This window comes from Parasteatoda tepidariorum, chromosome 9 (genome assembly GCF_043381705.1).
Source record: "Parasteatoda tepidariorum isolate YZ-2023 chromosome 9, CAS_Ptep_4.0, whole genome shotgun sequence".
Lineage (NCBI taxonomy): Eukaryota > Metazoa > Arthropoda > Arachnida > Araneae > Theridiidae > Parasteatoda > Parasteatoda tepidariorum.
The window spans coordinates 12,670,942-12,698,798 of NC_092212.1; the positions used below are offsets into that span (position 1 = coordinate 12,670,942).

At 28.5% G+C, this 27,857-nt stretch overlaps 2 protein-coding genes across 5 annotated transcripts in view; one reads left to right on the top strand and one right to left on the bottom strand.

The window, feature by feature from the left end:
• The window catches only part of LOC107452416 (Protein O-mannosyl-transferase 2), a 42,352-nt gene extending 21,129 nt beyond the window's left edge, over positions 1 to 21,223 (top strand). For 3 of the 4 annotated variants that reach the window (XM_071186022.1, XM_071186024.1, XM_071186025.1), the window contains 11 exons: positions 8,006 to 8,115; positions 8,567 to 8,703; positions 11,297 to 11,375; positions 12,989 to 13,140; positions 14,446 to 14,534; positions 15,038 to 15,114; positions 15,203 to 15,274; positions 16,418 to 16,574; positions 17,995 to 18,135; positions 18,587 to 18,698; positions 20,887 to 21,223. In XM_071186022.1, the coding sequence (XP_071042123.1) occupies positions 8,006 to 8,115; positions 8,567 to 8,703; positions 11,297 to 11,375; positions 12,989 to 13,140; positions 14,446 to 14,534; positions 15,038 to 15,114; positions 15,203 to 15,274; positions 16,418 to 16,574; positions 17,995 to 18,135; positions 18,587 to 18,698; positions 20,887 to 20,986 (1,226 nt within the window). In that variant the 3' untranslated portion in view covers positions 20,987 to 21,223. Of the gene's footprint in view, positions 1 to 1,703; positions 1,811 to 4,476; positions 4,560 to 8,005; positions 8,116 to 8,566; positions 8,704 to 11,296; positions 11,376 to 12,988; positions 13,141 to 14,445; positions 14,535 to 15,037; positions 15,115 to 15,202; positions 15,275 to 16,417; positions 16,575 to 17,994; positions 18,136 to 18,586; positions 18,699 to 20,886 lie in introns of all 4 variants that reach the window. The other variant, XM_071186023.1, reaches the window with a different exon arrangement.
• The window catches only part of LOC107453025 (uncharacterized), a 188,618-nt gene that overhangs the window by 83,318 nt on the left and 77,443 nt on the right, over positions 1 to 27,857 (bottom strand). The window lies entirely within an intron of this gene.

The following is a 27,857-nucleotide window of genomic DNA, read 5'->3' on the forward strand; positions in this document are numbered from 1 at the left end:
ATTTTCCTTGTTTAATAAGTAAACCTTTTTCAAAACCATATAAGTCTGTAAAGAACAAAAGCAGATGGGGTTTGAGTCCCTTTTCATCAGCTGTTTACATGAGTGAGGAGAGGAATAGGGCTGCTTACGGAGTAAGAACGGAAGGACCCTCTGTAAGGAGGCAGGTTGTTTTCTTAGCAATACTTCTACACCTCGATGGAGGTACCTGTTGCTTCCGGAACAGGTTGACGTGGGGGCCTATGAGAGCTGGTCTTCTTCTCACTTATATATTCTATGCTGGGATGTTGATGACCCCTGTGGCAGTATTCATTTTGCCTTTCTTCAACAAACGTCACTTGCACTTCAATCTTTCTTCAAGATATTTTTAATAGTAATAAATATATATGTAAAGAATATATAATAAAGAAAATACCTCATATTTATAAAAAGCCTACATTTATAGACTAAAACTGTATGTATATTATAAATTTTATTTCTTACTTCAAAAATTTTTATTGAGAATAATAAATTATTCATCAGGTAAAAATAAATATAAAATTTGAGCATTACATAATTTAAATTTAAAATATTTTTTCTGATTAGTTGAAGCATTATAAACAGTTGGCTTTTTTATTGCCTTTGTTTGCTAGTTTTGAAGTTAAACATTTTCAGAATCTTATTCAAATGGAAATTCAAAAAGTGTAGAACATAATGGCAGACTAGAGTTGAATGTCACATTGGGTCAAAATAAAAAACAATTCCTTTTTCATAAAAGAAAAATTTTAGTGCAAGAACTCTATGATATCCTGCGTCTATGTCGCGTGTTGCTGCGATTCTGTCACTAGGTTGATGATTCAAAATTTCTTTAAAAATACAAAATTACAGGCTAAATTACAAAAAGGGCTCTGTAATGTTTTAAAAATGTTTTTAAAATAAAAATATTGCCCTTAGAAGTATTATAAAATGTGTTTTACATTAACTTTTTATTAGAGAAATATATAAATTCTATTTTTTATTTACAAATTAAATAAATACTATAAGGTAAAAAAAAATAGTATATGAACAAAATAAAATGTTAATAAATGTCTTATGAAGATAACTGAGAATTTATAAATCTTTAGTTACAATCTTTAAGAACATCAGAAGAATTGCCTGTTGTTAAAATCCAAATTATTATTATATTTTGAAAAACTTCATCATCACTTCTTGTTGAAAGATATTTAAAATAAGGCGCAATGCAAAATTTTTACATATTTTTGAAGAAAAAACTTAATTCACAAGCAAAATACTCTTAAAAAGAAAATATTTAGAAAAATTTGTAAAATAAATTTAAAAATGAATGAAAAAAATTATAACAGAAAAAAACCCCATGGATAATGGAAAAAACAACCCAAAATGAATTTTTTTTGTTGCTGAAATTTATTAATGTTTATAAATGCAATAACTTATAATCAGTTTACTGTAAGTAAAGTCTGGCATTCAAAAAGTTAATTAGTATTTAGTAAAAAAATCTGAAATATTTTCTTACTCGGTAAAAAACAAGCATAGTTATTTTATTCTTGGGTGTATGTTGGGATTTTTGTCTTATATGTTGGATGCTTTTGTTTGTTTTAGATTATTAATTTCATCTGGTTATCTTTAAATGCTTTTGCTGCTATTAGTTTTTCACCTCATAAATTATGTTTGTGTTGTGTTTTATATAAAATGCTTACATTTTAATTTAGACTCAAGTGATTAAACATTTCACTGCACGAGCAGTCTGTCTCATTTTGCTCCCTGCCATTTTGTATGTCACCTTCTTTTATATTCACTTAAAGACACTATACAAAAGGTATGTTGACTTTTCATCATTGACATTTAACCTATTAACCCTCCAAGCATTGAGCTTGGAGGGTTAATAGGTAATTTTACTGAACTTGATCTGTTATGGGGCAAAACTAATAATTGGCTCTGGTTAACTAACTATGACATTTATTTTTACTATGATTATTAACTATGACAAATGGCCATTCAAAAATTGTTTCCTGATTACCACCTGGTCAAATTTTTTTTCATCAAAAATGCATCCTCATACATTTTATTATTATTTTTTTAAATAAATATGTAAGTGTTTTATTATTCTGAATATGGCTTCATATCAACAGGTTTCTTAAAATTTTTCTTAAATTTTGAAATGAACTTTATAGAACTTACTATATTTTGAAAAAAATTTCAAAATTCGTTAATAATACAAAAAATTTTTTAATCCCCTAAACAGTTTAAGTTCTTAAAAATTAATCAATAATTTAAAATTGTGTCAACTGTTATAAATAGTGTTGACTGTTATAAATATATGGAATGTAGGAGAGCCAACAGCTTAAAATTAAGAAAAAGCTGGGACTATCACTCAGAGGGTGTTAATGTTTGATTGCATTTTTATATGCAGAATATTTTTCAGAGATAAGTGTTAATTAATGTTTAAAATTTATTTGAATATAGTTGAATAAATAAATGCTGAACTTTCAAGCTATTTGCTACTTTTTAAGGTGTGAAAATACTAAAAACTATAATGTTTAAAAAAAAAAAAATCTCATATTTTGTGCATTTATTTTCTACCAATATGATTAACAGGAATTTTTATTTTGTTGTAAATTTTGAATTTCAAAAAAATTAATAAAAATCCGAAAAAAAAAGGATATAATCTTTTTATCAGCTCACACGCTTATATCCGCAAAAAGGAGTGTTTTCTATTGTATCAATATAGCCAAAGCAAAATATATCAATGGAATAGTTTGAGAAGCACTCAAAAAAAGTTTTGAAACAAAATAGGGTAGAACACATAGAGTAATAAATATCACGTAAAAAACAGAAAATAAAACGTGAAGGAAAAACAGAAAGAAATGTAAAACAAAATCTATAAAGTGAGTTCAAATAAACTTACATGAACGGGAAAATTTTCCAGAATGATTAAAAATATTTTCGTAATAAGGTGATCGCCATAAAAAGATATGAAATTGAGGTAATAAATGGATTTTGTTTTATAGCGTGTTTGATTTGTTAGTTACCAAAGATTGACCCAAAAATCGATGTGCACCAGGTAATATTATACTGGATAATTTGAAGAAGTTTATGATTAATAAGGTTGATATTTAATTATACAATTTTAATGATTCTAAAAAATTAACTTTTATTTAAGAAAAGAGAGAGAAAGAGAAATAAACATTAATTACCTATTTTGCATATATTTTTAGCCACGGATTTGCCGAAATGGATTTGTACATGTAAAAAATTACCAAAGAAGCTTTTTAGTTAGTAAATTTGTTTACAATAAAATACAATTAACTGAATGAATTTATATAGAATTTAATTACTTTAGTTGGGTNAAAATTATCCGTTTGAAAACATCGCCTATCAGAATAACATGTAGTAAGCAGCTGCAAACTTTTTAACCGGAACTAGAGTAGGTCCCGAGATTATATATATATATATATATGAAATAACGGCGGAACCATACCGTTATTTTTTTGTAATTTAAGAGTCAAAGCAGCATGATTAACGAGTCCATATTGTGCATAATCTTTTATTTTACTAAACGATGGTGAAATAGTAGTTTCACCCCTCTCCAGACGGAGAGGGAGAGACAGAGTTACAGTCATATCTGACGAAGTTTAATTGGTAAACATTATACACCAAAAAGTCACGCTAAAACATTGCTCCTCTATTTTATACGATAATTAAACTGTGTGAAGAGGTTAGTCATATTGCCTTCCTTATGTATTCTTACGCCTCATCAAATTATTTATTACTCATAGCAAATCGTTTAATCTTTCCTTATATGGAAGTGAAAGATCTTAAAATAACTTCTCTTTTGAAGTATAAATCTAATTATTATTCATTGGCATGTTTTTAGCCTTGAAGTCCCAAAATAGAATTTCTACCCTTATCCTTTACCTAAGATATTTTATGAAAACGAATGAAGTTTTAATGCTTTTATTAATACAAAAGTATTTAATTTTTGTATTACATATATATATATACCACTTTTTTAAGTAAAAAGCGCAAGCAAAATGTGATATGACTTTGTATCATGTATATTACCATTTTAAAGCAATTTTAATTCCTTCTAAAATATTTACCTCATTTGACATTTTTACATCTAAATGTTTTTGTACCCCAATAATTGATGAAGCTGTATGTTAAACATAATGTTTAGATTGAAAGAGAAGGATGTCTGATGCTTTATATGTTACTTTATACAAAAAAAAAAAAATGTTATTAGAATAAGAAAATTTATTTTCTAAATTATCGGTGGTAACTTAAAACATGCCTTTAAATTTAAATCACCTTCCCTATTTCAGTATTTTGAAAATTGAAAAATATGTATTAGCTATACCAATAATTGAAAAAAAAGATTACTGGGCAAAAGTCCTATTCAATTTTTTTTTTATTTACTGTCAATTATTCATTTTATGTAAAGTTTTTTTTTACATAAAAATAAGTTTTCAACATTAATTTCAGTGGCTCTGGTGATGGATTTTTCAGCTCAGCATTTCAATCCCAGTTAGAAGGAAATTCACTTTATCACGCTCATATGCCAAAAGGTAATAGTACTATTATGCATATTTGATTGAACTTAGTTGCATTTTAATAAAGATATAACTAAAAACACTAAAATTAATTTCTCCCAACTTTTGCAATTTTATTTTGCAGGATGCAAGAAACAAAATTGCAATTCTTTAATTGCTTAAACATAGTGATAAAAATGTATTGTTTTATAAAACACTATAATTTCTGAATAGATTAATAAGTAAGGGATGAGATTCTTCCGCGGATACGCGGATTTCCGTTTTTTTTTTTTAGATTTTTCCATTTTCCCCGCGAATTTCCGCGCAAATTTTTTTTGAACAAGTTAAAATATTTTATGAGGAATTTAATTTTCCGCGGAGCGAAAGCATGGAAGTCCTCTGAAGTTTCTCAAAAAATCATTTCCTTGGGATAAAACTGGTTGACCTTTATACAGGGAGGAGATTTTTTCGCTTTTGCCTTTCGAATTTCAACCTTTTTATCAAAAACTCGGATTCTCTAAAAGTTTCGTTTTTTTTTTAAAAATAAATATCCCGTTTTTTTTTCTTCTTTAAATTCAATTATTAAAATAAAATAATATTTATTTACGATTTTCAAAGATAAACAGAAAATTCAAACTACATCCTAGCAGCTAACCCTTCTGTATTTTTACTTATTTCAGCTATTTTCTCTTCACAGAAAATAAGATTTTCCGTATTTTTATTCGTCCGCCGGATAGCTCGTATTTTTGCAATTCAGACGTCGTGACCCTGTTGTCTGGCTTGAAAGCAAACGAGAAAAAAAATAATAATAAGTAAAATAATGGAGGTGGATTTGCGATGAAAATATTTATTTGCTCATTCAATTAATCTTTTATTTATTATGTCGAAACAAAAACAGTACAAAGAAGCCTTTTAGAAATCCCATGTCCAGTCTCTTGCGATTTTAATACCTATCATCGAATTTCATATTTACCTCATTTAAAAGTTTCGCAATGCGATTCTTATTTACGCTATTTAAACATCGTACATTATGATTCTTAGTTACGAGATTTAAAAATCCAATATCGCGCTTTGTATTTATGCATTTTTAAAATCGCGATTTTATTGTCAAACATCGATTTTCGTATTTCCCTGATTTAAACGTTGAACGTTGCGAGTGTTATTCAGGCGATTTAAATATCGTACATTGCGATTCTTATTTCCGAGATTTAAAAATCCAATATAACGATTTGTATTTACGCGCTTTTAAAACCCTATGTAGCGATTCATATTCACGCTAGCTTAAAATCCTATGTCGTGATTCGTTTTTGCGGTTGTAATATCAAGCATCGATTTTCGTATTTATACCTGCTTTAAAAATTAGACATTGTGATTTATATTTGCGCGATTTGAAAATTATGCATCGTGATTCGTGTTTACGTGCTCTAAAAATTACGCATCATGATTTGTATTTCTGCATTTTTTAAAATTCGATATAAAGTTTCATATTTACATGATTTGAAAGCCTCATATCGAGACTCATATTCTCTCAATTAAAGCATGTGATTAATATTTGTATATTCATACAATTTTAAAATTAATCATCAGGATTTATAAACACATGGTTTACAAGTTTAAAGGTTTACACTTTTTTGTCAAATTTTTGTGTATATACATACACACACACACACACACATATATATATATATACACGGATATATATATAANTATTTATATATATATATATATATTCATTCTTGGATTTCCTCTTTCTTACTTTCTAACTACTCTCATCCCTGATAAGTGTACTTTTGCACTGTTTTTGATGTATTTGACTATAGATTAAACTGTTACCTCATACTGTTTACTCATTATGAAATACTTACTATCAAAAATACTATCATTTTAAATTTACATTGCTTGTTATGTTTCTGTTGATAGTTGTAATCATATGAAATATTATTATTCATTTTCTTATATTTAAGCAAAAGGGTAAAGGTTCAGTATTGACTGAATTTAAACGTATTTATAATAAATATTTACTGTAGGAAAATTGGAATAGTTTTCATTTTAAGGTGTAAAAATAAGAACTTAGAACATGAACTTTTTATTTATCTTCTTTTTAAAAAATGCAACTTTTTTTTTAAAAAAAAATTTATTTTTCGAAAATAGTAATGAAATTTTTTTTTCCTGTCCTACAGTATTTTACTAAGCAATTACATGTGTTAACAAAATTTTGAGATCAGTAACATAACTTTATGTTGGATAATATTTAAAAAAAAATTATATTACTTAAAGAATTTGTTTAGTTTTCTATAATGTTAGTTTACATGAATAATTGTAATAGTATCTAATTATAAAATATTGGCAATTATCTACAAATGCTAAATTTTTTGAATACAATACTTGTTTTAGTTTATTTATCTTTTATTTATTATTTTATTTTAATTTTACTTAATCTTTGTGTTGTAGAATTTCTTAAACTTAATTATCTCTACTTAAAGAGTAACTAGCCATATTTAATAAAAAATGTACATAAAAATATAAGCAGAATTTTTTTTTTTTTTTTTTTTTTTTTTTTTTTAGCTGTGAGTTATTCTTAGAAGTCAATTGCAAAATTAAACAGAAAGAATTGATTTTCATCAATATAAAAGTGAACAAATTAAACACAAATTAAAATAACAAATTCAAACTATCTATATTATGTTGTATTTGAGTTTATGTGATATTTGACTACTATATGTGTTTTTAGTTGAATTTCGTTTGCAAAATTAACACTTTATACTTGTGCAGTATTCACTTTTTTTTTGCATAAATCTAAAGTTTGTTATCTTGTTCTTTACCTTCAAATTCTGATGCCACTCTTAATTTGTCTGTTTTCTTTCTTCATAAAAATTTTTAAGATAGTTTTAAATCTGGTTGCCTAGAATCTGCAATTTTTTTTTACAGTTTTTTTAAATTAAAAAGTTAAATTAATACAAATTTAATGTATATCTTATTTATTTTTAACTAACAAATGTATTCAGGGTTTCCAAATTTCTATGTTTTTGGGGAGAAATTTTTCCTAGTACTAGCTAATTTTATGTTTTAAAGTTTGATTCTTTTTTTTTATAACTTTTTAAATTTCTTTTTCACACCGCTACATTTTCTACACCACTACCATAAAAGTTTATATTAATCACCATTTTGTTCCAAGTCTCTCTTATTGATGGATCTTAAAATGTTGGAAAAATTACAAATAATTCTGAAAACTTTAGTTTTTAATTGTCTACCACTCTACAAAATATAGTAGTTGGAAGCCCTGTGTATTTATTTTATTTTTATTTTGATAATTGGAATAGCATTATCAGTTACCTCTTATTGCACTTCCATGGGAAAAAAACTTTTGGTTTATTTTATTTAGAATAATATCTTGCTGGGAATGATTATTAATACTTTTCATGTTAAAATATCAATCTTTTTTTAAAATTTTTATTAAGGACTTTCAAATTTTTTGTTTACAGATGTAGCCTATGGAGCAATTGTCACTCTAAAAAATCATAGAACAGGTGGTGGCTATCTTCATTCTCATTGGCATCTTTATCCTGAAAGCGTTGGAGCAAGGCAGCAACAAGTATGTTATTTCTATACTTACAGTTTATGTGCTAGAATACTGCAAATAAGGAAACTTTTCTATTATATTTCTCTTGTTCCGGTAGGAAATGAAGATTTAACACCCTATATAAAACATAAAATACCATACATAAAATATAAACATACATAAAAACTCTAATGGATATACTATCTCATGAATATCTGGATATGTTGGGTCCAAAAATTTACAAATGGTTAACGAAAAACCTGGATAATTTGACAATTTTTAAAAATTGGCATAGTAATGTTTATTTGGTAATCAAAATCTATTGCAGGCTGTAGCACCTGAGTCTTTTTTATTGGCATTTTAACATTAAATAAGTGTATTTGCTTATATCACGATTGCAATTGTCTCTATAGCAGAATATTATTGTATTGTAATAAAAATAAACCCAGGTAAATGTGTTAAGTATTGTTATTCTCCAAATTAGGTGACTGCTTATTCTCACAAAGATGAAAACAACAAGTGGTTAATTAAGAAGTATGACTCTGAACCAGTTCCTATCACCAAGAATTCTCCAATAGAACTAGTCTCCAATGGTGACTTGATACGCTTTGAACACGTTATGTAAGTTGCTTGCTTTTCGATGTTTGCACTAAAATCCTCAATATTGCAATTAATGCTTTTGTTTTGTATAGTATGTTGAAGTGTCTTGCTGGCTGTAAGTAGAAAGATACTCTCTCACCTCTTATATAATGTATATTAAACCAATCTTTTCATATTGTTTCTTCATAACTGATTCTACTACTATGAAACCTACAGGAAGAACCACCTCTGTGTAGCGTCCTCCTGTATATATGACTATTTTTGGGAGGCACAGAATTTTTTTCCTTAAATTTACTATTGAAGAAAACTTATAGGAGAGAACATCAAAACCTTCCCCAGTGAGCAGGAAAACCCTGTCACCAAATGCAGAAAATGTTAAATAAGAAAGCACAAGAAAATATCAAAATAAAAAAATATTAACAAAACAAATAAGTAGATTTAAATCTATTGTAAATATTTGGGAGTAACTCTTATTTAAAGAGCTCTTTTTGAGGATTTCTGAAAAAGATTGACAACCTCATGTTACAGTCAGAGCGCAGTAAGACGATGCTATCAATGATTTAGCTTTAGAGCTGAAAATTAAATTTGAGAAAAAAATTATTTTAGAAAAAAACTAAGCATCTCAAACAAACAAGCCTTATTCACCATTTTATTTTTTTTTCATAAACTAATTTTCATGATGTGAAATTAAATGTGAGCTAAAAAGACATAATTGCTTATTTATTAAAAATAGTTCTATCATTCATAATTGGTAATTTTGTTTTTGCTCATAATTAGTTCAGTAAGGGTGATTTTTATTGAAGGTGAATTTTATTCATTGATCCGATTTTCATAACGCCAACACAAGTGTTCCCGAGAGGTTTCACTGTATTTGTAAATTTTAAAAACTCAAAATCAAACTATGTATTTAATCACTGGGGCAGTTAAGTCCACCCTATTGTAGCCATGTGGTTAGTGACAAAATTTCACTTAGTAAACATGAAATTCACAGAAATCCTGGAATCCTATTGCAAAAATTTGGCTCTCAAGCAACTTCTATATTGGAGGCATTATGATTACAAGTTGAGAAACCTTTAAGTGCAACATTTCTTGAACAGAAAACGTTTATATTATCTGCGAAGTAGAGTTACTAGTTGGTTTTAGGTGCCCCTTGATTTTGTGATCCTATGGCAGATTTTTTTTTCTCCGGCTTTCTATGCACCAGGGCTGCCATGAGTCAAGAAGAACAGGGAAAACCTGGAATTGTCTGGGAATTTTAAGTCTAAAAAGCTGCGAAGAGTTAGGGAAAGTTGCAATTTTTTGCAAAATACTTGGAAAATTCCTATATTATACCTGGAAAATAACTAATTTTAGAATTGTCACTAACAGTAATCAGTTATTGAGATTCGAGTTAAATAATTCTAACATCTACTACAATTATTTTATAAAATTCTGCTTTTTAGTTCAACTTATCCATATTTCCTTTCTCATTCTATTATACGTTTTTGCTCACAAAATCTAATACAACAAAAAAAACCATTTTTTTTTGAAAAATTGCATGGTGTAGATAAAATATGGTGCAGATTTTCATTGAAATTTACCTAATATACCTAGTAAAGTCAGGGAGTTTTAGCACTATATGTTACTGTTAAAAATATATTGCTCAGTGTTCGAGAGAATTCTGTGGTCAATTTCCCTAGTACTTCATCAAAATATTTTTAATAGTAACAAAAACATATGTTAATAAATTAAAGTAACAGAAGAGATTTGTGTTTGCAAAAATAAAAAATATATAAGTAAAAAAAAGCCTACATGCATAGAATAAAACTATTGTTCACATGCAATTACATCACTATTGAGATTCGTTACAGAAAGAAAAAGTCCAATATGCTTCCTAAATTTAAAAAAAAAAGAAGCTTATAGGTCCAGAACTGTTTTTTAACATGCCTACATAAATATAAATTTGTAAAATTTAATTAGTATTAAATATATGTTGTTTGCGTGGTTTGGGCATACGATTCAAGATAAAAATTATAAAAAATATCTTTTTCCATTAAAATCTCATATTTTAAAGTAAATAGTCCAGATACTTTTGATTAAATGTAAAAATGTTAATCAAAAAGATCTAAAATAAAAAAGAAAGGGTGGAAATAAATATGCTAATAAAATTATTTAGAATAGTTTTTAAGCAAAATGGGAGGAATGTTGCAAAGGCAACAATAGAATGAAAATAAGGAAACATAAGTAAAAAGAAAAACGCGATAACTTCAGATGATTTTATAGTTATTATTTATCAAAAATTAGCTTTGATAATCTTAGTGTTGAGCAGTGACTTGCATTCCGATAAAAATTTGTTATTGTTACAACACTTCTTCTAAGTTAATAAAAAATAGTTGATCAATTCAAATCTCTGGTATAAAACTGTTAGTTTGTTTAGATACCAAAACATTTTGCAAAAAATCCAATTATTCAAATTTAATGAAAATACAAATAAATAACAATATTTTATCATTAAAAAATTTAAATATTTTTTTAGGCTTTTTGAATATTTTCGCACTACAAAATGGTGTTTTATAAATACATAATTAGTTATATTTCTAACAGTTAATGCTTTTTTATTTATTTATTTTCTCAGAACTAGAAGAAATTTACACAGTCACAAAGAAGCAGCTCCTATTACTAAGCGTCACCAACAAGTCACATGTTACGGTGAGGTGTGTCAAACAATATTTCTATTCCTTTTCTTTTCCTTCATATTATAACTTGTTTACTTTGTTAACATTGCTTTATTAACTTATAAATTTGCTTTTTGTTAATGTTTGTTTAATATAGAAATTAAGTATTCAAAAAAAAAAATTTGTTGCTTTCAACATTTTTGTTCAATATATTATAATTTCAAAGAGAGAAAGTCATTTAATGTTGTTACAAGTAATTATTTTTATTTTTTTAATTCATGCATTATTGGTCTTTAAATTTGAGAGTATTTTTTGCAGTCTGTGAAATTGTTAAATTTAAGTTTAAAGGAAAAACAAGTAAGAGTTTTTGAAATAATTATGAGAAATTATTCTGCTGTATATTTGTTGTTACGCACACAGTTTATGGTATCTTCTTGTAGTGTAGGAATAATAGTAAGTAATATCCTTTTATACTGACAGATGCCGGTCGGCGATATTTAATTACATAGGCTATGGTTCAATGTAATAATGCTAGAGATTGAAAGCGATCTGATTGATAGCAGCCGACTATTAGGTCGCATTCTAATTTGTTTAATATGTTATTAGTTATAAAAGTGTTGTTATAAAATATGTTGAATGGATAACATAACTAATTCACATTAACCTGCATTCCACCATAAAAGAAATAAAAAACATCACATTTCTCAAAAGCTTTCTTTGGAAACAACTATAATAATTAGTTTTAGGTTCAAAATTGAGAAAATAATAACCAACACATAGACTAGTTGTTGTTCATTAATTGTTTTTAAATGACATTGAAAGTTAATAAATATTTCTGCTTTATATCTGCGTATAGGGCTGTAAATTTTTCATTACCTGTACATAATATGCAAAGTTAAAGAGAAGAAGTTAAGACTTTATCCTATAATTTGTATTTTTACTTCTATGTAGAAGATTAGTTGTAAAATCTGTTATTGTGTTTATATTTTAGTGACTATTAATAGGGCAAAAAATTCAGTACTTGATCCCATTGTTCATATTTTACTGACTGGTAAGGAAGAAAAGGTCAGTTGTAGTTGGTTACTGTTATTTTTTATGTTTTGATGGCTAACAGGAAAGATAAAAAATCAGTTAGGAATTTTGTTATTTATATTTTGATGAGTAATAGGAAAGAAATATTCAAATTGAATCATTAGGTTTATATTTTGATGATTACCTAATAAGGAAGAAAATTCCAGTTGTGAATCCTGTTGCAGGTGTCTTTCGGGAGAAACATTTTTCTAGTTATAGCAAAAATTTTAGTATGCTTTTATGAATAAGTTTTGAATTAGTAAATTTGATTTAAAATTATTTTCCCACCACTATAAAATAATTCAAAATTTCATATAAAATACAGTTTTTCTTCATTAATTTATGATAATCCTTTTAAAGTATTGGCAAAATTTTGTAAGTTTTGATTATAAATTCTATGCCATTTTATATTATCTTTTGCAGAAAAAGAGCAGCCAGCTTCCCTGTGGTTATTTATATATTTGGTGACAGATAAGGGAGAAAAACTTGTTTGTGAATCCTTTTATTTATGTTTTGATGACTAATAGGGAGGTGCTAATTCTTTTGGGGATCCTGTTACTTATACTTTGTGTTTCTTTCAGAATGGTACAGGTGATGCAAATGATGTGTGGAAAATTGAAATTGTGGGAGAGGACAAGAGAGTCCCCGTCACAACTGTAACCAGCAAATTAAGAATCACTCATTATTTGACTGGATGCGCTTTACATTCTCATTCTAAACAACTCCCAAAATGGTGACTATAAGTTACATTATTCTTGTTTTTTAATTAATTAATTTTTTTTTGATATTATTTTTTAAAAACATATTTCCTAGTTTCTAGTACTTTAATGGTGTAATATTCATCTAAATTTTTATTTTTCAAGTCTCACATAAAATTATGCTAATAATAAAAGGTTAAAGGGATTTATTTATAGACTATGTCAGCCTTCATCTATCAAAAGGTATCTCAAGATAGAATTGAGTTAACATGTCTTACATACTAGCGATTTGGTATTTAATATTTGTAGTGATAGTTAGTTATGCCACATTACTCCCCTTCCAGAATTTTATCTGTGATAGAATTCGATTAAAGGATACCACTAGTTGATTCATGCTATTTTTTTAATTTTATTTATGTCATATTTTGCTCATTATATGTTTACTTCATAGCATTTCACTCATTATTTTTTCCTTCATTTTTGTACAGATAACAGCATTTTGTTGTTGTTGTTATAATTCTTAATTTTTGTTTAATGACCTGGGGACTTTATTTACTTCACCGGATTTTTTATTTATTATTTATTTTTTTTTAACAGTTTATTTTTGCGCAGATTAACTGCTTAAAGTGGGATGTTCATATCACGTTCGCAGATCACCATTGAGGGGAATTAATTATCGACTATGTCAACCTTCTTCTATCAAAAGGTACCTCTTGGTAGAATAAAGTTAACGTGTCTTATATTAGTGAATTGGTATTTAATATATATAGTGGTAGTTACGCCACAAGGTAATCAAATAATTATTACAAAAGTAAAAATTCAAGTAATTAAATATTTTTAAAAATTTTAATGTAGACATATATGGGGAGAGTAAAACTGTTGCATTGAGTAGATATTATTTTTTTAGAATTTGCAATTTGTTGTGCATTCATAAATGATGCCATTGAAATTACTTTAGAATGTCATGTTTTATGGAGAACTAAATGATAAAAAAGGAAATTTTAAAAAAAATGATAAATTTTTTATTGCAGTTTTCTTTCAAAGATGTTTTAAATGTTTTTCTTATTACTGCCAAACAAACTTTTAAACTTCTGTTTTAGAATGGAAAACAGTCTCCATCACTATTTGTTTTGTCGGCACATGGCAATTGGTGACCGCAAACTTCGCCCTTCAATTACTACTCAAAATTGAAATTTGCTAAGTTGAACTTAATATTAATAATTAGTCATATCCTCTTTAATTTTATATATAAATTAATACATTAATATCAATTATGCAATTCATTAAATAATTATTAGAAATACTTTTAAGCTCAATGTCTTTTCTGTTTCTATATATAGGGGATATGAACAAATGGAAGTGACCTGTAATCCAAACATCCGTGACTCTACCAATTTGTGGAATATTGAAGATAACTATTTCCCAAAATGTAAGCAACAATTATTATTTCTTCTATTTACTTATCATTACATTTTTGTTTGCAGCATCTATAAAAAATTATTAATCTTCAAAGTTGCTTTGAAGATTATATGACTGATTATTTTGTCAATTTATGTCCATGCATATTTTGTAGCATAACACTTGGTCTGCAGAGATTAATTAGAATTTTAAAAGTTAGACTCTGAAATTATTAAGATGACATATTAGTACATTGAAATCTGTTAATAGGATTAAAAGTAGTTAAGGGTGTTTCAATTTTTATTTTTGCATGGTGCACATTGGTTTTATATATTTTACTTGCAAATTTTATTAGTGTGTCAAAAGTAGAAATTTTTTATGAACTTTTTCTTTTTTGGTTTGTGTTTAGGTAAATATTCTGATTTTTTTAATTCTTGTTAATATCAATATTTTTTAGATACGCTTTGCAGGAATAGGTATTTTATTATACCAATATTATTGTTCATTCCTTATGTGTGTATCATTTCTTTTTAGTACCGAATGTAAGTTTTGAAGTTTATGCTCCATCATTTGTTGAGAAATTTTTGGAGTCTCATGCTGTTATGTTTCAAGTAATTATTTGTTGCTTCCATCTTCTTTTACATCATTGCCATTATTTTTAATAAAAACATGCATAACAATAATTTAATTTTCTTTCAGGGAAATTCTGGGTTGAAACCTAAAGAAGGGGAAATTACATCCAGACCCTGGCAGTGGCCAATCAACATCAGGGTATAATTATGTTATTCATAAATTTTCTTATGATTTTGTATTTAATAAAATTTCCTATTGTGATATCATATTCAGTTTATTTTTATTGCACACACGCTGTTCATCTATTAATAATATTCAAGTTAACTTGTAAGAACTGCATAGTAACAGTTATATGGTTATTATTGCACTAGTTACAATTTAGCAAAAAATATAACTATATATTTCAACCATATAATAGTGATGCCACCTCATATGTTTATCATACGTCATATGTGCTACAAAATTTGATTTCAAGAGAAAAAGGATTGTTTTAATCTTGTTTTTTTTTTTTTTTTTTTGATTATCCTGTAAACATATATGATCAAATCTGGTCAAAAATTATAATTTTATAAGCACTATGCTGCTCCGAATATAAAAATTATTGACTCCCAAAATCAAGTTTACTTGCTCCAAAAAAAAAAAATTCTGCTTCAAAATGGTTAAATTGCTGTTTCATCTCTGTATTTTTTTATCAACTTAAGTGGGGAGAGAATTTCTCTTCAATCTATTGGTGGTCATGTATTCTTTTATAACTGGAGTATAACAGCCGACCCATATTTGGGTTTGCAATCAGTGTGCAACTTCATTGCCTTGTAATTTTTAGAGCTTATGTTAGTAGGGTAACATGCCGACAATTGTTGCCAAATGTTCCACAAATGTCACATAAATCATCATACACATGGGTGACAAATTTGTCGCCTTGAAATATGTTTAGAATTTACCAAATGATAATCGCACCTCGTTTGAAACATTTAAAACAAAATTTTTTGTACTAATTTTATTTTTCTATGCTTGGTATCAAATTCAAATGGAATAACTAAAAATGTCTGGTACGGAAAATTTTAAATTTAAATATTAAAATTTCAACTTTACATGTGTTGTGGTTTGCATTTTTTATTTTAGTTATTTCATATTAAATAATTACATTTTAATTTGTAATTAAACTGATTTGATATAAATAAAAATATGTTTTGGTCACATTTGATTAATTTAAGGGCTTGTAAAATTTTTCTTGAGTCTGATAAAAAAAAAAATTCTTTTTAATTTGATTTCAATCTATTTTCATTGCAATTAAATGATTATTTTCTTTAGAAAATTGTGTAATATTCATTTTGTTTTCAGGGTCAGTTTTTCTCTGGGCAACAACTTAAGATCTACTTGCTAGGTAACCCTGTGATTTGGTGGGGAAACTTGCTTCTTCTTGCAATATTTTTATTTCTGCAACTTGTGCTTGCTGTGAGGGATCAAAGGGGGTTGAAACAGAGTCCTTCAGTCAAAGGTATGTTTTATTTATCTAACAGCTTTTGTAGCAAATGTTTTACTGAACACACTTAAGGAGCTGTTGAAACAGCTAAAGCAGCTAATGGAAAACAAACTTTATTAAGAAGAAAACTATGAATATTAATGAAGCTGAATATTAATAATGTTAGAAATAAACACCTTAAATAGACTTTGTTTCTCTTTAAATTATAAATACTTTTGTTAAAAAATCTACTCAATTCCCTTCCTTCTTTAATAATTTTTTTCTTCTTTTTATTAAATTGGATGGACTTTCATTTTTTTTATTTGAAATTTTATGTATATTTTAAATATTTTAATTAATATTCAAATATCTGAACTAATAATTTTTCACATCAAATTAAAAAACGAGAGAAAGATATGCCTTTCTTCATCTTTTTCTTCAGCATGACAGCCCCTTACAGACCTTGGCTGCCTCAACCACACGTAGCCTCCAACGCTTCCTGTCCATGGCGACTTTTTTCCAGTTGTTTATCTTTAATACTTTTAGATCTTTAGCAGTGTCATCCAGCCATATAGTTGGAGGTCTTCCTCTAGCCCGAGGTCCCGAAGGATTTTTAAGGGTGGCGATTCGGACTGCATTATTTTTTGGACCTCTCCAGATATGGCCAAGCCATCTTAATCTATGGCTTCGGATGACCTGCACTATCTGTGGCTGTCCATAGAGTCTATATAATTCAAAGTTGTATCTGATTCGCAAATATGCCTTTATTAATGAAAAAGATTAGCTGCTCACTTTTTCCTTTTTAATGTATAAATATTTTAGTAGTGACATTTATTTTATCTAACTCAACATTATTTATTTGTCATTAATATATTGTTATTTATTTTTTTGATCTTTTATCTTAAAAACCTATGATACTGGACTTCATGAAGTTCTGGTGGCTCGGGATACAGAAATTTCCACTGTATTTATATCAGTCATTTTCTATAACAGTTTTCTAGTAGTCATAACCCTCAAAATTCAGCTAAAATTTATGAGTTAATTGTATATATACAGTAGCACCATCATTCATCTGAAGTAATTGGAAATGGACTCCAAATTCAATTATTTAGAAAACCATTTTGAACTAGTTTCTATGTTGGTTTTGTATTTATATATTGATTTAAAAACATGAAAAAAAAAGAGTTCTTAAAATTGTAATACCTATAATAAATCTAAACTTATTGAGAATCTCTCCCTTCCTTAAGTGCAGCTTTGGTGCCATCTGCTGTAGACTTTTGTTACTGATGTCTAATATTTCTGTATGCAATTTTTACAGATTTCCCAATAAATCCACTGTTTGACTATTCGCTGGACACCCTGTAGATGAAAAGCATAAAAATTTCTTGTTGGTATTAAATAAAAGAATGTTTGTTATTTTATAAAATTCGTTAAAAATTAATACTCATTATTTCAGAATTGAATGATGTTTCAACAAATGCCTGCTTCTGGCTCTTTCTCGGTTGGGCATTGCATTACATTCCTTTCTTTGCGATGAGCAGAGTTTTATATTTTCATCATTATTTTCCTGCCCTTCTCTTCAATTCAATGTTATCGGGTAAGAATTTTAGCATAAAATATGCTTATTTATTTTTTTAAGATTACTTGAAAATTTTAATCATATTTTTATTTTGTTAATTTGCAAATAACAAAATATTTTATAGAAAAATTCTCAAAACATAACTCATTTTCTTATATCTGATTGTCTTATATCACGTTTTTGTATTCATTTACGAAAAATAATAATAATGTAGAAGATTTAGCACCAGGTATTTTTTGATACCTGGTCAAAAAAATAAATATCAATTTGTTCTTCAGATGTTATGTTTGTTAATTTTATTTATTTATTAAAAATTAGATCAACTGTACTATTAAATGTGTTAAAAAATAAAATTTCAAAGATGGAAAAAATGTTATCGAGTTAATTCAAAGAACAAAATGATTAAAATAATTTTTTTTGCTTGTCAGAATCTGTGAATAATTTAAAATTTTTTTTTATTTATTTATAGCTGTTGTTATCAACTATATACTCAAAGTGTCACCTGTTTTACTGCCAGAAAATATTGCAAACATTGCATATCATCTTTTGTTGGGTTTTGTCCTTGCCAGTGTTGTCTACAGGTAAGGTATAATTTCTAAAATATATACTATCTGTAAATTTGTATATCAAATGTAAAAATGAACAATAATTTCGTCAATTTTAACAATTTAAATTCATAATAACACTAAATGGCTAATTGTGAGAATAAAATTTAAATGAAGTTTTGGGAAAAGTAGTTATCGACAATGTCAACCTTCATCTACGTAAAGGTACCCCACTGTAGAAATGAGTTAACACGTCTTATATACTAGTGAATTGTAATTGTAATTTTGGTAGTGGTAGATATTCTATAGTAGTTAAATTTGTTTGTTATGAGTATTGAAATTTAAGCGGCACTAAATGTTACATTCATTATTTTTATAGCCAGAGTTTTGTCAAATAAACAAATCCCTACAAATTGGATAAAAACGAATCTTTAATAGTTAGTTTTAAAGACAATTGTTACTGCCTTCTTGTTCAGCAACACTTATTTTTAGAAATTTATTTTTATATANGACTTGCGGGACTTCTAGCTTACGGATCTGAGAACTGATATCGGGTTACAGCACAGGAACTGGCACCACAGATAGGAACTGGCACCACAGAGAACTGAGATCGGCTTTGTGTACAGGAGCTGGCACCACATATATATATATATAATGCATGATAAAAAAAATTAAAGCACAGTTACATTTGCAACCTTAGAAACATACTTAAAGTTTATAAGATTAATTCTTTAAACAGTTATAGTTACAAAAACATTGTGGAGTCAGAATCAAACATAATTTTTGGAGGATTCAGGGATATTTTCTAAACTATAAATAATTTGTTATACTGTTTGTAGCATATCAATTAGTTGTTGAATCGAAGTCAAAGATGGTTTTTTAGGAATCAGAGAAATTTGCTCTGTTTCAATTTATTATTAAATTCGTAGAAAATCTATCAGCTTGAATCAAGATTCAAAGATTATTTTGCATTAATCAAAGAAATTTTTCTTGCCTCTAATTAATTAAAAATATGATCTTAAAGTTTAAAAGTAGAAAAAAAGTCTTTGGTATTATGTAACTTATTTAAATAAATATTATAATTTAGATAATCTTCTGTACAAAGCTATTTCTTTAATGAATGTTATGCCAGTATTTTAATCTATGACTCAAAATAAATTTCATTCATTTAAATATATATTGGATCCCATGTTTGATCACTAAAATTATTGAAATATCAATATTAAAAAAAATATATTATTAGTATTTATACCGTTATAATGTTAATCAAAATATAATAAATTATCTTTTGCTTCATAAATTATAATTTGTTAAGCAAAGCTGTTTATTTGAGATAATAATGTGTAATTTGTACTAGTTCGTGAATATGCACTTAAAGAATCTCCTTGTTGTAAGGTGTTTATATGTGTGTGCATGTGTGAGGTATTGATTTGTAATTGATTGATGCATAATTTTTTGGTAAAAATATATTGGTTGAAATTTGCTTTTTCAACTGTCATGCTGTATTAATCAATATAGTTTTAATTAAAATGCCTTTAATTAGTACTAAAAATTTATATATAAATGTAAGATTCAAATTAGGGGACCTCTTTTCTCTTTGATCTTGCCAACTCCTAAAAGTTTTTGTATCTAAAATGAAGTCTTGGAAGTATGCAATATTTATCCTGTAAATCCTTTGAAGACCGGGATTACAGGCCAATATTAGGGTCTTCTAAAGCTTTGCAACACCAACTTATTACATTTTCAACTTGTACATTACAATTTGTTCTAAGTTGTTATTGAACCTGCATAAATAAGGAAAATAAAAACAAAAATATAGAGCAGTTTGTTGGCTGGAATGAATTGTTAACTGCTGACCTTTCATTTCTTTCTAACTTAATTTGTTTCTGCTTTTGTTTTATTAGAAATTTGTTATCTTGTATGTTTAAATGTTCATGCTTATGACTGTTTACTCGCTTGATAATTCAGTGCTTCATTGTCAATTTCAGAAATAAATTTCCTCAGTGTTTTTTAACAATCAATATCCATACACAGTATTTTATATGATATAGATTTGTGATTTTAGAATAGTATTTACTTAATAATAATATTGACACTTTTCTAGAATTCGGTGAAAATTTTAATAAAGTTAAGAGTCATGCTTTCAGAGAGAAATTGTCCAAAATTGAACATTTAAACTGTCAACTCCGCATTCCATTAAATTTTCTTTCTTCTTATTTTTCAGTTTCATTTTGTTCAGTCCTTTGGCATATGGTATCGACGGTTCTGCTGAATCCAATGGTACAACGAGTAAAATCAAATGGTTAGAATCATGGGAATTTTGATTTTTTTATGGCATTGTCATCAATTTTTAAAAATCAAAATTTATTATCATTTTTGATGTACATTTTTATATTTTTGTTGTATGCAACTTTTTATACAATATGAACAGTTTGATAAATACTTAAGTATGTTATTTTTGTATTGGTCGGTGACCACTAAGTTTTTAGCCTTTTGTATTAAAAGATGTAAATTTATTTTTGTACATAAATATGGATGGAATAAACTAAAGTAAAAGTTTATCTTGTTTTGTTTACTGTTTATGCTGTCAATTGTTTTCTGTCATTCTACCAAAAAAAATTCTTAAAACTGATATTTTTAACTGAGATTTAAATTGCAACTTAAAGTTTATTAAAATATTTTGCAATCTTTTACTTTTATATCAATATNCTTAAAGTAGAGCACTTTCACATCTGCCATTGTAGGCCAAGGGGAGAATCACGGAGTTTAAAACTCCGCAATTATGTAAGCTACAGAATGATTGTAGCAATGTGAACAGTACTGCGCACTAGCGGCCTTTACTTTTCAGACAAACTTGTACCCATCGATCTGAAGCTGGGTGGGTTTCAAGTTACGATTGGGGATCGAACCCCAGTTCTTCACATTGACAGTTCTGTGACTTAACCACAGAAGCCATCGCAATTTTTATTTTCTATAAACCTTTTGTTATTATTAATCATTACCTGTTTGTAAGTTAAAAGAAAGAGGATGCAAAAATACAACTGCTGCTTAGTATAAAAGTTAATAAGCTTGAAATCAAACAAGTCTTTTTGCAACTAGACATGAATTAAAAATTATTGCCTAACATGTAAGGGTCAAGTAAATAATAATGGGTACATTCATATGTTTTCATTGAAATGAATTTGAAAAGAAGATTACGCATGAGATCTATGTATTTAATTTTATGGTTGAGTCTTGGAGAAAAAACCACTTATTTTAATTTGTAAAATTTTTATCAGGTTTGTGTAATTCAGTGTTAAATCTATTGATTTTTCTGTAATTCAGTTGAATTACAAAAATTCAATTGAAGCTCCTGGTTTGTCTCTCACCTGTTTCACTTATATCAGATGTTAATGTGAGCTCAAATTCTATAGTAATGAAAACAGCATTCAATTTATCACACAACTAGTTCACTACTCACAGATTTCATACTACAATATTGTCATTGCAATTTTAGAGTTGTAGGTCATTGACCACACAAGAGAGTGATTCCTGAACAGGGAATTTTATCAATCTGGGAAAAGTCAAGAAATTTAATTATAACTTTAATTTAGAATTTTAATTATTGTAATGGATTAATTTGCAGTTTAAGGTATCTAAAGTTCTCATGTTTTTTAATACATTTTATGCGTAAGAATAAGGCGTAACTGAAGAATTGGGATATGAAATAAATGAAAAAGGTTACAAAAATCAAGGAAATCAGATAAAATCAATTTACACCAATTTGGTTTTTTTTTCTGAATGTTTATAACTACTCTTGTCTAGTTACGTGTATTTCAATACGCAAACAGTCTACAGTTAAAACACTGATAGTCCATCAGTTATTTTTTTCCAAATAATTGTCATTTTATCAAAATAACTGTCTCAGAAAAATCTAAAATCTTTTGGCTTGTAAAAATACGAAATGAAATTATATCAGAGAAAGGAAACCTCACTACAATAAAAAGAATATTCAACAAGAGAAGGTAGTAATGGATGGTGCATGAGGACATATGGTGTCACCAAGAGATAAATTGACACACATTTCTTTATCTGGACCCCTGATGGCAGAAGAAAACGGAGAAGACCAAGTAGGATTTTATGATGATATGATTATGTAAATTGCAATTATTTGATTATTTAAGTAGATTTTGAGAGCGTAAAATTTAAAGGATTACAAAATGCCAGGCCCGAAGCTAAAAACAGGAGGGCATGTCGTAGTAAGTCAGATGCACCGAGGGCGTGAAGAGCCGAAGTAAGTGAAGAGGTTGTTTTTTTTTTAAATTTAAACGTGGAAGAACAATTTCTTTGGGAACTTAACTGATTTGCTTCTCTTACTTTCGAATTAAAATATAAAGCTTTCCCTTCAATTTGAGTACTTCTGAATTTTTATAAATAGCAAAAACAAATATTTTAAAATGCCACATAGGAGAGGAAATAATATAGAAAATAATTTTTTTATCCATGTGCTGCAAATTTTCATAAAATTTAATTTATAGTTGGTATATTCGCGATCGCAACATTCTAATACGCCGTCCGGGCAGAAGATCAATTCCCTTATCAAAAAATATTTTTTTAAATTTCCAGGACGCTTTCTTTTAGAACTATATTCAATGTAGTTTTCAGCTCCATATAGTTTTCCAACTTAGAAGTTTTTAGTCTATTTGAAAATCAAGATGGAAACTAACGCAATTTCTTCTATTGCTACTCTCCACACGCTAATGGTTAAAGTATGTGAAGTGTTGCCATAGGTAGAGGGTTCTGTTCTACGCCACCTATAGCCCATTTCGATCGCCAATTCTCGAGAAAAAAACAATCATTTCCTTTTTTTTTACTGATGTAGGATAAGACACATCTAACTATTTTTATGGATGGTTGACTGAATGTAACCATTTGGCGATCGAAATGGGTTACAGGTAGCTTAAAGCAGAACTCTCTACATATGCCAACACTTCGCACCAGTAGCTTGTAGAGAGTCATGGGAGAAGGAAGTATGTTAGTTACAGTCTTGATTTTTAATTGAACTGAAAATTATATTGAGCATAGATCTAAAAGAAAGCGTAGTGGAAATTTGAAAAAAGTATTTTTGACAATTATATACGAAGAATGTTAAGAAAGGGGAAAATATTGCAGTATATTCCTAAACAACTGAGAAGAGGAGGAGTGAAAAGGGGTAAGGTTCAAGACATGTGGAACCTGTATTCTCTCCAGATGGCGTTACGATCGCGAATCACAAGCTTCCTAAACCCGGAAGAAATTTTAGAAGACTTCCGGTGTATTCCTCCGCTTATGTTATGCTTATAAGGCGATGCGTGAACAAGCTTAATATTCTAGGAAGTTTTGTCATTGAGATTTGTTTTTACATTTACGCGTGATTTTACCTTTCATAAATGTTCTCTGTAATTTATAAATTCTTACAAGTTGCGTTAATTAACATTCTAATTTATATGGTGGGTAGGCGCTTTATTTACGTCGCACTAGAGTTACGCTATTGGCCACGGTCTGGGAAACATCCCTAAGGAAGTCCGAAGTAATGCCATCACAATTATCTGCAAGAGGGATGGCTCCCTTGCTTTAGTTTAGCAGACGGCCTGCTCACGAATCGAGCACCTCTCGGTAGAACAGTTTAACGAGGACCTTTACAGAGCACCCTGAGTCCCTACGCAGACTGATCAAAGTGGTCACCCAGCCGCTTACTGACCGCAGCCAGTGATGCTTGACTTCGATGTTCTAACTTATATGGAGGAACTTAGTTCAAGTTTAACACGCTATTTTGCTTATAAACGATCGGCTGCCGCTGTCATCATAGGTCACACGTGGGCAAGGGCGCCGTCAGAATAATATAAAAGGGGGTGCAATCCTCTAACAAACAACCTCCCCCCCCAAAAAAAATTTTTTTTTTTATCTTCAATATTCTGTTATTACATTTTGTTTTGTTGTTACATATGCTTTCATCTGTTAATTTTTTTCAAGATACATTTCTTCATTGTTAAGATATTTTAAAAAAGTACGAATTTCTTGTAATTGCAAATTTTGCCACGAGAAACTGTATTGATGGTGCTGGCATATGGCATAGCTACTGACTTTGAAACACAAATAACTAAAAACAGTAGTTTCGTATGCTAACGTGTTTGTGTACGCTTAACATTGGTATTTATTGTGTTGATGAAGTTTTACAGTTGTGAGAAGTCAGTTTGTTAAACTACAACTCATACACCTTTGTTAAACTAAATGACTAATGGAAAATATAACATTATTTATCTTTTATTAAATGAAACTTAAAAATATAGCTTAGATATCTGCCAAGTTTGTGCATGCATGCTCAGTGTGCATAAGAAAAGAATCAAAGTTTACTCAGAATTCATTGAAAAAGTTATAAACAGATTTGGACAGCAAACAGGACTATTACAATTCTTGTTTGATTAAAAAATTTTTTAATTGTTATATATTATTAATTACCTAATTATTTGTTTTTTTAATAAAAAAAATTTATAACAAAATTGTTTTTCTGTATCTCTTTAATTGATTAAAAAAAGACCAGGGGGGTGCAAGTGCACCCCCTTGCACCCCGCTGCCGGCGCCTTTGCACGTGGGGGTATTTGTGATCGTATTTTCCCTGTAGAGCCGACCTGGTTACCGAGTGGTTAGCGTGGTTGACTGCGGAGCCGCTGGTCGCGGGTTCGAATCCTGCTCAGGGCATGGATGTTTCTTTCTCTCTGTGTTCTATGTCCTTTCTCCTTTGTGTGTGAATGTGACCCGCCTTATAAACGGGTTGTGGTTGTGTGACGTGAGCGATGCTGCTCCACCGCCGTGGCTTCGCCACAGGTGCCCACTGGGTAACGAGAAGAGAGTAGCAGTTCTTTCATTCCTGTGGCCAATGGGACAACCCCCAAGTGCCCGCCATTAAAAAAAAAAAAAAATTCCTGGAGTGCAAGTACCCAATTATCTAAAAGAAATTATGTATTAAAATTTTTAAAGCATTTTAAATAAAAAGTAACAGTTTCGAAAAAAATATTTTTTACATTGGATTATTTTTTCTAAAAAAATCATCATTTTTATAATTGGGTACTTGCTACTCGTGGAGAAGAATATCGTTGAAGTCACATAATTGTCCTTAAGCACGTAGATGTGCATGCATTGCGCTTTAAATTTATAAATATATTATGGCTCAGTTTATTAACACGCCCAATCAATATTCAGATCAGATTTGATTGGATACCTGGAAGTGAAATCCCGCGTATGTGTCCAACCTGATTGGCTGCCGAATCGTGATAATGCTTTAATGTAAAGTTCGAAGTATCTGCTTTACAGCCTCTTCAACTGACTTATTTTCCCTAGGTAACGCGAATGAATTAAGTTTGAATTTATAGTACAATATTATGAATTTTATACTAAAAAATAGAATAATATGATATAATATTTACATGAATGAAAACGAGATATTCCGAATAATAGAATGTAATATTCACAAGAACGAAAAAGAAATATTTACAAGAACCGAATCGAATATTTACAAGTTTAATATTACGAACTCGCAAATAATCAATATCAATAACTTATTCGGGGGTAGACATCATTCCCCCGCCTCGCCCTAAATCGGGTTGCGCAGGTGCACTTAGGGAAGACTCGCGTCTATTAGGAATTAAATATTAAATCCGGAAGGAAAATTAGATAACGATTCGCAAAATTGCAAAAGAATTTGAGAGAGTGCCGTCGGAGAGCAAGAAGTTAGTTGAGGGGCTGCAATTGATATAGTATCAATGATAACTTCAACTTTAAAGATGCTATTAAAATTTGCTGTGTCGCAACTTATTGCATTTTTATAGAATTTTGCTTTTCTTTCTTCAAGGTATTCTGTTATTGGTTTAATTTTTAAGTCATTTTGCAGATCTTCGTTTCTCACAAACCGTGGGGCTCCAGTTATTTTCCTTTTGGATTTGTTCTCGAAACTTGCTAATGTAAGTTTTAAGTGCGACTATACTAACCATACGATGCATCTTACGCAAATCAAGTAAAAAAGTCTTTTATTTCTTAAAGAAAGGTTCGAGTATTGGCATATTATGATGTTTTAGTGACTAAAAGGCTTTATTGACATTTTTGATGGTAATGTTAATATGCTCTTGTCAAGATAATTTCTTATCTAGAGAGATTCTGAGATATTTTGAAACATATACAAAATCGTGGTATAAACAGATGTCATTATTTACCTACGCGTGACGTCTCTTGTAGATATACAATTGAGTGTAAAATGACTCGTCCAAATAGTTTCGTAGAGATGGTGAAATACACAAAATATGACATCAACAGAAGGTGCGTAAATTTTCGACCGTTTTACTGACTAAAGTCAGGGGTCTGTCCAGACACTTTGTGAAATTGTGAAAAAACTACTCATAGTTTGTGAATATAAAATTAGATGCGAGTGTAAGTCACATTCTTTCAACCAGGGTCCTGCTTTTGTGAATTTGTGCAAATAGGATCCTGTTATAGCAAAAATTGCTAAAAAACCTTTTCGAGAAGTTTTTAAATTGTAAATAGATACAAGATTATGCTCAACAATTGCTGCTACTAAATTAGAGATGCAACATACAAATATTTGGTATCTAACCTATAGTGCTCAACGCAAAATTTCGGGCGAATAATGGAAACAAAATCCCTCACATTTTTAATAATTTCAATTGACATATCTCAAATAACACAACATAGTTATGAATCACTTTTAATGTCTTACGCATTAAGTAAACTTAAGCAATTCTTAAATTTGTAATATTTTATTTAATAAATTGCCAGAAATTAATTTTTATTAGCATAATATTCTATTTATTAATTTTATGAATAAATATAAATTGATCAATTATTTATTTGCAAAAAAATTATCAATTAATATCAATAAGAATGTGCCCACGATGTTTGTAAAAGTGCAAATATTTTCTAAGGATACTACATTTGGAATTTAAATTTAAGGAAACTTCCCAAACTTAGTTCGTTTCGAACCGTCTTTCTTTCTTTTTTCCCCGGGAAAGGTTTATTCGTTTAATAGCAAAACAATAATAAAGATAAACAAATTTGTGAAGGGTCCAATTAAAAGATAAATTAATTTGTGAAGGGTCCGTTAACGGACCCAAATTTCTTCTAAACAGACCCCTGGTTACATATTAGTGGAAGAATCGTTTGCCGATG